Source organism: Aplysia californica, unplaced genomic scaffold, assembly GCF_000002075.1.
Source record: "Aplysia californica isolate F4 #8 unplaced genomic scaffold, AplCal3.0 scaffold00548, whole genome shotgun sequence".
Lineage (NCBI taxonomy): Eukaryota > Metazoa > Mollusca > Gastropoda > Aplysiida > Aplysiidae > Aplysia > Aplysia californica.
Window position 1 is genome coordinate 428,422 of NW_004797818.1, and position 10,567 is coordinate 438,988.

Here is a 10,567-nt window from a genome sequence, read left to right on the forward strand (position 1 = left end):
CACACACACACACACACAGACACACACACACACACACACACAGACACACACACAGACACACACACAAATACACACACACACACACACACACAAAGATGCTGATTTTCTTGGGTCTGTCTTGATTTGGTAAGTGTTTCTAGAGGGGTTGATTATTTGTTAAAATTCAAAATAAATTTGCTGTTGAACGACAGTCATTAGCTGCATCATCAAATCTATACACGCCGGCTTGTACCAAATAGGTTATACGATGGAGTTCGCTAAAACCAAATCTGCAGTACCCTCCGGTTTTCTTCGGTTTTGTTTGGAAATCGGTTTAGAAAGGTTGCTCAAATACAAAGACCAACATTTTTTTTTTAAATCGGATATTTTATTTTGTTTCGGCTGACCGCTGTTTTCGGATAAACCAAGTTCGGTTTAAGCGGACTCCTCCGTATGTTCCTTCAGACATCATCATATTCTATCAAAGAAGGCACAATGGCATTTCAAGATCCAAAAGTGACACAATGTGTTTATTGAGAAACAGTATCGTCTTTTGTCGATTTTCGATTTTTTGGGTTAATTTAGTCTGCCAGTCTATGTCATCATGTTAGAACAATTGTTTTTCCGTTTCAACAAAAATAAAACACACTTTTGAGACAGTCTCAGTTTCACTCTGCTCATAACACTTTTTTTTCTAGTTTTCTTTCATCCTTTTTTAAAGAACTTAAAATAGCAATAAGCTGAGTTATCTTTAATGTTTCAAATTGAACAGCACTACAATGATCAGTGCTACTTCTTCTTCTTCTTTCCTTTCCCTTTCTTTTTCTTTTTCCCCTTTCCGCCTGTGTATCCCTCTTCCTCCTGTCGTCTCTTGAGCCTTTTCTTAGCCAGTGGCGTCTTCATGTACCAGTCGTGAACTGCCGCCTCCTCCTCCACATAGATGGGTTCGTACGTGGCGATACGTTCAATGAACTCAGACGCCCTCAAGTTCCCGCGACGGTTCAGTCGCTTCATCCGGGTTTCCGTGAGCACTTCCGCGCATGCGCTTTGAATGGCAAACGCTGTGTAGCCATTGGTTACCTGAGTGATCAGAAATAAGGCATAATGTACATTGTTACGGAAAACAGGGGGGATGAGGAAGAGGGGGGAGAGGGCAGCGGTGGAGAGGTACAGACTTTCATCTTTGCAATTGTTCAGTAAAAAGATGGAGTGATATATCCGCAGGTATTTCAATAAAAGCCACGAGGTATATGACGGTGTAATGCCTTTGATATAAAAGTAAGGTTGTATCAAGAGGTTGGATCTAATTTTCCTGTTATATTGGGGTATATTGGAGGTATAATGCTTTACAACGTGACCATTATTGTGTTGATGTGTTTCTTATCAACTCAATATTAAACTGATTCAAAATGACACATTTTTGTAAGGTGGCCTCTCTAAAAGTACACGTTTCCTTGGTCAAGATACCCGCCTCTTAAACAAGCCAACAGTGTTGATAGGTTCATGAAACTCATACACTTACATACTATTTGGCCAGGATAACCAGAGTTTGTTTTACAGCGGTTAGGCACTTCGCTGTCCAACGCAATACCCGAGTTTGATCCCGAGTAGGGAGCATCTAACTGTGTCTCTCAGTCTGTCTGTTGGGATATATTGTATTCCCCTCAGCCCGGGATCTAATATCCCGGTTAGCCCTGACTTGCAGGGTGGGAAGCTGGCCCTCTGAGCGATCTAAATTGTGTCAAGGGTGGTGTAAGACACTTGCATTAGCTAGGATAGAGTGATAACAAGTACGTTCAACACTCACCATACTTTGTCACACATGGGTCAAAATGAGTGTGAACTGCATGCTGGGTTTTGTACCTGCATTTGGTCCTTTTCCATTTCGTTTCTAGCGTGCTTTTTGAATTCGCGATTTGAGTCGCCCATTGTCATGTGCGTGTTTAGAATCGTACCACGTTATGTCCGGCTCCTCCCCAAATTTCATGGCAAGATGTATCCCAGCAACTACACCCTGGCCCTACAAATGTTGTGACCCAGATAATTGTGGACGTGGTCCACAAGTTACAAACTTTCTATATTATGATGTACATACATGTATATTGTATATACTCTCTCTCTCTCTCTCTCTCTCTCTCTCTCTCTCTCTCTCTCTCTCTCTCTCTCTCTCTCTCTCTCTCTCTCTCTCTCTATATATATATATATATATATATATATATATATATATATATATATATATATATGCGTGTGTGTGCGTGCGTGTGCGCGAGCGTGTGTGTGTGTGTGTGTGTGTGTGTGTGTGTGTGTGTGTGTGTGTGTGTGTGTGTGTGTGTGTGTGTGTGTGTGTGTGTGTGTGTGTTGATATACTACGCATAATATAAAATATCCAACTTCTCCCTTGCACTAAATTAGCCATCATGGCGCAAATGCACTTCTCTTCGCTCAATCAAACAAGCGAACAAACAAACAAACAAACAAAGAAACAAACAAACACGCGAACATTACAGAGTCGACGAAGGCGTATACCATTTACAGACGCAACTCAATCACCTTGGTCAGGGAGGAAATGTCCAGGTCGTGGGAGACCATCTGACTGCCGCAGTGTTTGGCGATGAAGTATTTCCACAGGAGCAGACGACTGGCGTAGTCTGGTCGAGGCACGAACACCACCCGCTGGAAGCATTTGGTCAGGGGTTTGGGCTTGGCCAGGTACGGTCGGCTCGTGGTCCCCACCAGCATCATGCGGTCACCGTTCTTGATTTTCTGGGTTATGAGAATATCGAGAGCAACCCGTCCTTAGTTTTAGTTTTTAGCAAAGATCGTACTTAACAAGATAGTTCACTTCCCTCTTTGAGTTTGAGCCAATTAAAAAAGTGTCCTCAAAATTTGGGTGGCGCCCTCTTCGTGAAAGCGCGAACTTTGCGAACAGAGTCACCCTACTTGTGTGAAAGACAATAAAAGTGAAACTAACAAACCGAGCTACTCTTCTTCTTTTTCTAGAGAAACGAAAGAGAACTTCAAGTCAAAGACTGCAGCGCCATCTGAAGCAATGCACGGACTTCCGCGGACACTTTTTTGGCTGAGTAAACAATCTTGTTATGTACGATCTTTGGTTTTACTAAGGTTTTATGACACCCGCAACTGCATAAGATCATATGAGCGCCAAGGGGTGAATGTCAACAGAGAAGTTCAAACGGGGAATCAGGCATACTCTGCTCACCTCTCAAGCCTCAACAGCACAAAGTCTGCTTCGACTATCAAGGCACCCCGGAAATAGCAGTTCACAAGAGAGTCATAAACAAACAAAAGAAGTAGAGGAAAAATGACAATAGTAAGGATGAGGAAAGAAAATGCAGCAGTTCCTCCTATGTTGTTCCGGCACAGTATGAGCATGACATTGATAAATCAGCCCATTTACAATTCTATTGTGTGCAAGAACATGTTACCCCCCCCCCCCCCCCCTTTTTTGGGAATGGTCTAAAGACAACTACAGTCAGTAGCACCGCCCTCGGTGGCAAGCTGTTCAAATGAACTGAGTCCAACATTTTGAAAGAAACAAAATGTTATTGTAGTTTCTTAAAGAGAAGCACATGGACAAAATAACGGCCATATTGTGGTTGGGAAATGTAAGACAGACAGACAGACAGCCGACCAGACAGACAGACAGACAGACAGACAGACAGGCAGACAGACAGGCAGACAGACAGACAGACAGACAGACAGACAGACAGACAGACAGACAGACAGACAGACAGACAGACGGACAGACTGGTAGGCAGGCAGGCAGGCAGGCAGGCAGATAAGATAAGATAAGATAAGATAAGATAAGATAAGATAAGATAAGATAAGATAAGATAAGATAAGATAAGATAAGATAAGACAAGACAAGGCAATAATAATAATAAGATGGCACGATAACGTTATATTTTAGTGCTCCAATGGAAACATGTAACCGATGTCACCGATAAAAAACAAATGTGACAGAAGAGTTCCTAGACAAACCTTGATGGTTTTCGGCAAGATGCTGGCCCATCGCGCCGGTTTTGCGGGGTCTTTCTTGTCCTTTTTGCTGAGGAACAATTGTTCACAATCGCCCACCCAGAACACCGAGGGCTCCATGGCTTTGCCAACCTGGGGACAGACACGGGTCGTCATCTATGTTGTTGTGCTTATTACGTCATCTATATAGACATGATATGATGATAATTGTTTCACATAGTATAGAATTATTGTTATTATTTCATCTATATTATTATGGTAATAAATTAATCTCTATTTTTATGATCATTATTTTATCTGCAGTGTTTTGTAATTATTTGACCTATATTATTGTAGTTATTATTTCACTTATATTTTCTTGGTAATTACTTCATGTAGCCTATATTATTATCGTGATTATTACTTCGTCTGTATTATTAGTATGGTTATCATACTAACCCAGACACTTTCCAGCACACCATAGAAGCATACGTAATAAGTTAAGCATTTATCGTTTTGTCGGACGTGTTTGAGAGGTATAGAAATGTTGACAATAAATAAGTGAATGCTCTTTAATGCCATGCTATAGCACATTCTAAGTAAAAATACCTCCATTATGAAGAGCCGCATGCTTTACAAGGAAATCTGGTTTACAATGTTTGAATAGACCCACTAAGCTCCTTTGAATAAAAACAAAAATTTCCCTAGGAATCAGCCTGAAAATTAGACGTTCTGAAAAAGCGCCTTGTATTTTGTTGTCATGGCAACACAACCTGGTGGCTATTGTTTGACTCTGCTGGCGTGGTTGTGAAGTTACAAGGCTGTCCTATGTTATGTACAAAGGTTTTGAGTTCGATTCCATAATGGAGGAATGAATTGTATTATTATGTGTCTGTCAAGTAATTGTTACGCTCTTCGCCTAGTCACATATTATAAGACACTAGCTTGGCCCCCTTCCGAGGAATGATCGGTGCATTAATATCAACTGAAAGCCATTGGCCTACTATATTTACACTCTACTGGAATGGAGCCATAAATCCTGAGAGATGCAAAAAATTAGAAGGTTTAGATATAGTGATGTATAGATTGATTCTCTATTCGTTTTCGTGGTTGTACACTCCAGAATTTCAAAAGTGTGGAAACAATGCGCACGGCTAAAGAACGGAAATCTCACTTGCTTACAATGACGTCTTAGAAGACGGACTTTCCCAAGATTAGATCTAAACAAAACTAGTGAAAACTTAGAATTAAACTACAGTGACTTCAGACTCCTCAATAAAACTGTGCTCTCTTCAAATTATTCTGAACCACCATTAATTTTGTAACATTCGAAAGTTAAGTGGTTCCGAAGTTTTAGACGGCGAAAGTGACGGACTCTCACAAATATAATATGTATAGATAGATTATAATGGTTTGAACCATGTGTGAAGTGGTTGTTTTTCCCCTTTACGCTGCATGGGATCCGGTGTCTCTGCCATCCCGAGCTAGTCCTGATAGGCACGGTTGAAGTAGTCTGCATACATTTTGATATCTTCATTATAATGTTGATAGCCGAAGATGAACAATGTTTATGATTAATCTTTTATCATGACGGAAACAGTATAAAACTATAGCCTCTATTGATGATGACGAGGTCGCCTAGAGATCATACTGAAATGAATTTATACAATAATCTTTTCATGATCCGCCACATCCTTTAAACTTTTTTTTCTGCTGACCTCTGACCATCATGAAGTGGGTTGACGTTATAGGGCGCCAGGTAAGTTGAATTAATTGTTTCTTGCCTTCTGTTTCTGCCTGTTATGTTTTTTTTTTCTTGTGCTGCACCCTTTTTTCTTGTGTGTTTTTTTTTACCTACGCGCTCTATCACGGAATCCATACTTCCAATAATAATTGCCATTCTATGTATGACAAATACCATCTTGATGCAATCAGAATGGCATTTATCGTTGGAAAAATCGATTCTGTGACAGAAAGCGCTTAAAAAGAGGGCAAAATTAGGTTCTAGGGTTGATGCTCTGCACTAAATAAATTAGCGTTATAATGTTGATGTGATACTTTCAAAAAGGGTACAACAACAGCAACAACAACAACAACAACAACAACAACAACAACAACAACAACAACACAAAAACCCCAAACAACTAAACTGACCTTCATGATCATGTGCATGAGCATCTGCTGTCCTTTTTTCCCCTCATATTTTCCCGCCAGATTTGAGGGTGTCAGGTTGAACAAATTGGCGCCCACCTCGTAACAGATACTGTGAACCAACATCTTCTTGCCTGTCTCCCGCAGCCCGGCGATCAGCATGGACCTGGGGTGAGAGTAAACACCGAGAAAACGTGGAGGAACATGGAGAAACCATCGAAAAAAACCCATGGTGAAACATGGAGAAAACATGGAGAAAAGTGTTTTTTTTTTAAACATGGAAAATAACGTTGAAAACAATAGGAAAACACATAGAAAACATAGAAAAAAAATCGAGAAAGAATCGAGATAGTTGAGTAAAACGTCGACAAAAATAGAGAAAAACCGAGAAAATAAAGAAAAAACCATAAAGAAAACACTGATAAACTATGGAGAAAGCATCACGAAAACGCCGGGAAAATGTGGAGAAAATATCGAAAAATCATCCAGAAAAAGGCAAAAACATTGCATGGAGGTATGGACGTCTGAGGTGTGATCATTGGGATCTCCGCCTTTTTCACCAGCTTTTTTCGAGTTTTGTTCATTTTGTTTTTTGCAAAAAATTTGAATATGTGATTTGAGTATTCCCGTGCGAATTGGGCAAAAGTTTGGGTTCCCATGCAATGCAGTAGTGTACCTTTTAACATTTAAAAGAATTTTTAAAATAAAAATCTGGAATTCAATTGGCGGCAACACGAGTATCCTCGTGTGTCTGCTGGGATGACCATGTTTGTATACCACTCAGACTCCCCGGGTCGGTGCTACTGACAGAAGTGTCTTTAGGCCATTCCCAAAAGGAGAGACATTAACATCTCGAGTTCTAAGGCATAGTAGAATTTTAATTGAAAATGGGATGATTCATCAATGTTATGTTCATAACTGTGCCTGAACTGCAACAGGGAGCTGCTGCTTTTTCTTTCCTAATCCTGACTATTGTCATTTTCCCTCTTCTTCTTTTGCATGTTAGTCACACTCTTGTGACCCGCTATTTCTGGGGTGCCTTGATAGTTTTACGGCGCTCGCAACTGCTTAAGGTCATATGAGCACCCAGGGGTGGATGTCAACAAAGAAGTCCTTACAGGGAATCAGACTTACTCTGCTTACCTCTCTAGCTTCAGCAGCACAAAGTCTGCTTCAGCTATCAAGGCACCCAAGAAATAGCGGGTCACGATCGGTTTGAGGTAGAGGGTTTGTTCATAGTGTGCCCTGAAGCTCTCAGAAACCGAACCGGACTGAAACGAACCGAGTCTCCAATGGACACTGCCTTCTAGTACTAGTAATGGGCGATATCAGCAATTTCGAATTCGATACGATATGAATATTTTTACACAAAAAATATTGATTGATATTTTTCGATAGTACAAAATTATTATCGATGAATTGAGATTCGCCATCAAATACATCGATATATCAATAATTATCGAGTTTGGTCGATATTTTACGCACGAAACACGGCTGTCTTCTATTTTTGTTTGTGTGTTGTTGTTTGTTGTTTTGTTTTTTTAATTGATGTGCGTGTGTGTGTGTGTGTGTGTGTGTGTGTGTGTGTGTGTGTGTGTGTGTGTGTGTGTGTGCGTTAATGTGGGGGGAAACATAAAATGAGTCGGATAATTTCTGGAAATGCGGTGCTGAGTGGTAGCAAAGATCGTTCATAACAAGATAGTTCACTCTACCGAAAAATTGTCCACGGAAGTCCGCGCATTGCTTGAGACGGCGCTGCAGTCTTTGTTTTGAAGCTCTCTTTCGTTTCTCCAGAAGAAAAATAGGAAAAGCACAGTTCGTTAGTTTCGCTTTTATTGTTTTTCGCACAAGCAGGGTAACTTTGTTCGCAAAATCCGCACTTTTTTGAAGAGGGGTGCCACGGGATTTTTGAGGACACTTTTTTATTTGGCTCAAAGAGAGGAATGAACTATCTTGTTATGTAGTCTTTGGTGGAGAGCATATCAAAATATCGAAATATCGATATTTTCCTCACCGATACGGTATTGATAGGTGTAAAAATATCGATATATCGATATTTTGATTTCGATATGCCCACCACTAACTAGGACTACCAGATTTATAGTCTCTGGAAGAAATCTACTACTAAAACTACCTGTTGAGAGGAGCCCTTTCATGCACGGCCGCTGAGCCCAGGGGGATCAGCGCTAGCTCCGTAATGAGGCGACGCACAACGGCCAGGGAAGGCAATGGCTCCAGTCCTTCGTTCTAGGGGGAATCAAGAGAGAAAAAAACAACGAAACAAAACGATATAAATAAAACCAAACCCCACCAGAATGAAAGATTGCCGACACACCTCACATTTAGAACCACTATTATCCATTAATATCCCCCTCAGCCACCACCCCGTCTCTTTTTCTCCTCTCACTCTTCCTCTCCCAGTCTGTCTGTCTGTATGTTTGGTTGTATGTCGACTCGACCCGACCCGACCCAACCCGACCCGATCCCACCCACAATGTGCACCCCCGTGTACGAATTAAAGTACATGCACCCCGTATAAGAATTAAAGTACATGCACCCCGTATAAGAATAAAAGTACATGCACCCCGTATAAGAATTAAAGTACATGCACCCCGTATAAGAATTAAAGTACATGCACCCCGTATAAGAATTAAAGTACATGCACCCCGTATAAGAATTAAAGTACATGCACCCCGTATAAGAATTAAAGAACATGCACCCCGTATAAGAATTAAAGAACATGCACCCCGTATAAGAATTAAAGAACATGCACCCCGTATGAGAATTAAAGAACATACCTCCATAGTACAACCGACGTAGAAGTGTTCCCCCAGAAAGTCGTTTATCCGGATGTGTTGGCTCGGTATGATGATCTCCCCAGTGACCAGTTCCTCGTACAAGTCGTCTATTGTCCGGTCTTTTGTGAGGTCCTTGTTGGCTTTCTTGCGTTTGCCACCTGTCTTGTCCTTTCCTTTCTTTCCGGTCGGTTCTTTGCCTTTCTTTTGGTGGTCTATGGCGTATCTCAAACGGTCTAGCTCCACTCGCATTAGGTCGTCTACCTTCGGGGATGAAAGGAAAGACGAAAAAACTAAATGCACAAGGAAGAATACGTGTTTAGGTAAAAATGATAAACGATTAATAAATTAATTACACATTGCGCGTTACCTCTAAGAAAGTGCCGAGCACGAAGATGCCAATCTGCTTTTTAAAAAAAAAAAGTTTAAAAAGTGATAGAGCCATTTATTAATTCTATTTGTTCGTTTGTTTGTTTATCTGTTTGTTTGTTGTTGTTTTTTAATTAAGGGTTTACGGCGCTCGCAACTGCATAAGGTCATATTATGAGCGCCAGGGGGTGGATGTCAAAAGAGTAGTCCAAACGGGAAATCAGGTTTACTCTTCTCACCCCTCAACAGCACAAAGTCTACTTCGAATATCAAGGCACCCCGGAATTAGTAGTTCACATGAGAGTGACAAACATACAAAAGAGGTGTAGGAAAAACGACGATAGTAAGGATAAGGAAAGAAAAAGCAGCAGTTTCCCCCTATTTTGTTCGGCACAGTATGAGCATGACAATGTAGCCCATTTACAATTCTACTGTGCATAAGAACATGTCAATGTCCCCCCTTTGGGAATGGCCTAAAGACAACTTCAGTCAGTAGCACTGTCCGGGGGGGGGGGGGGGGGTTGTTTGTTTGTCTGTCTGTTTGTTTGTTTGTGATGTTTGGTTTTTTTTTGGTTTTTGTTGTTGTTAAAAGCACCCTTTCTCTTTAAAGACTGCTGACTAGCCTTTTTCACTGCTCAATTTTTTTTAGCAGTTCATCACTCCCCATGAAGGGCGTGTCCCTGCAGTGTGCTATGAGAAAAAGTTTGGCTTCTTAAGGGGCCCCAAACACGTTTTAAAAAAGGATGAAAACAACACAATTTTGACATTCAAAATTTTGATTCAAAATTTGACTGTGTGTAGAGCGTAAAAAAAGGTCTGGAATCAAAATAAGGATTTGAATAAAGATTTTGGCGGATTAAACCCCGGGCCAGCTGTTGTTTACAGTCGTGATATTAATCTACACACAAGACCTCAATAAACCCGTCTTACCTAAGATCAAACTGGATATTCATTGAATTGATGTACATTATTCATTTTTATTCATTTTTCTATTCATTTTATACAATTATGTTATATATGAGTGACGTTATAGAGGATTTTGTGATATTGAAACCACAGAGTGACCAAAATTGGCTATGTTCAAAGGAAGAATTGCTTTCTGTACACAAAGAGTTAAAGGTGAGTTGACAAGCACTGGATTATAAGATCATATATAAAAAAAACAACAAACGTATCCTTTAAAAAGAAAGAGGAACTTATAGATGTAATAAAAATGAGCATATATAAGAATATTTAGATTGGCGACTGAGAGCGATGCTAGAGAGAGAGAGAGAGAGAGAGAGAGAGAGAGAGAG

At 40.5% G+C, this 10,567-nt stretch overlaps 1 protein-coding gene across 1 annotated transcript in view; it reads right to left on the reverse strand.

The window, feature by feature from the left end:
• Positions 1 to 480: 480 nt before the first annotated feature.
• Positions 481 to 10,567, reverse strand: part of LOC101859195 (dynein regulatory complex protein 11) — a gene marked incomplete at its 5' end in the record, with an annotated part of 13,975 nt that continues 3,888 nt past the window's right edge. Inside the window, 6 exon segments of the mRNA XM_005106660.3 lie at positions 481 to 1,059; positions 2,530 to 2,742; positions 3,982 to 4,110; positions 6,112 to 6,274; positions 8,243 to 8,355; positions 8,907 to 9,167. Coding sequence (XP_005106717.3) covers positions 769 to 1,059; positions 2,530 to 2,742; positions 3,982 to 4,110; positions 6,112 to 6,274; positions 8,243 to 8,355; positions 8,907 to 9,167 — 1,170 coding nt within the window.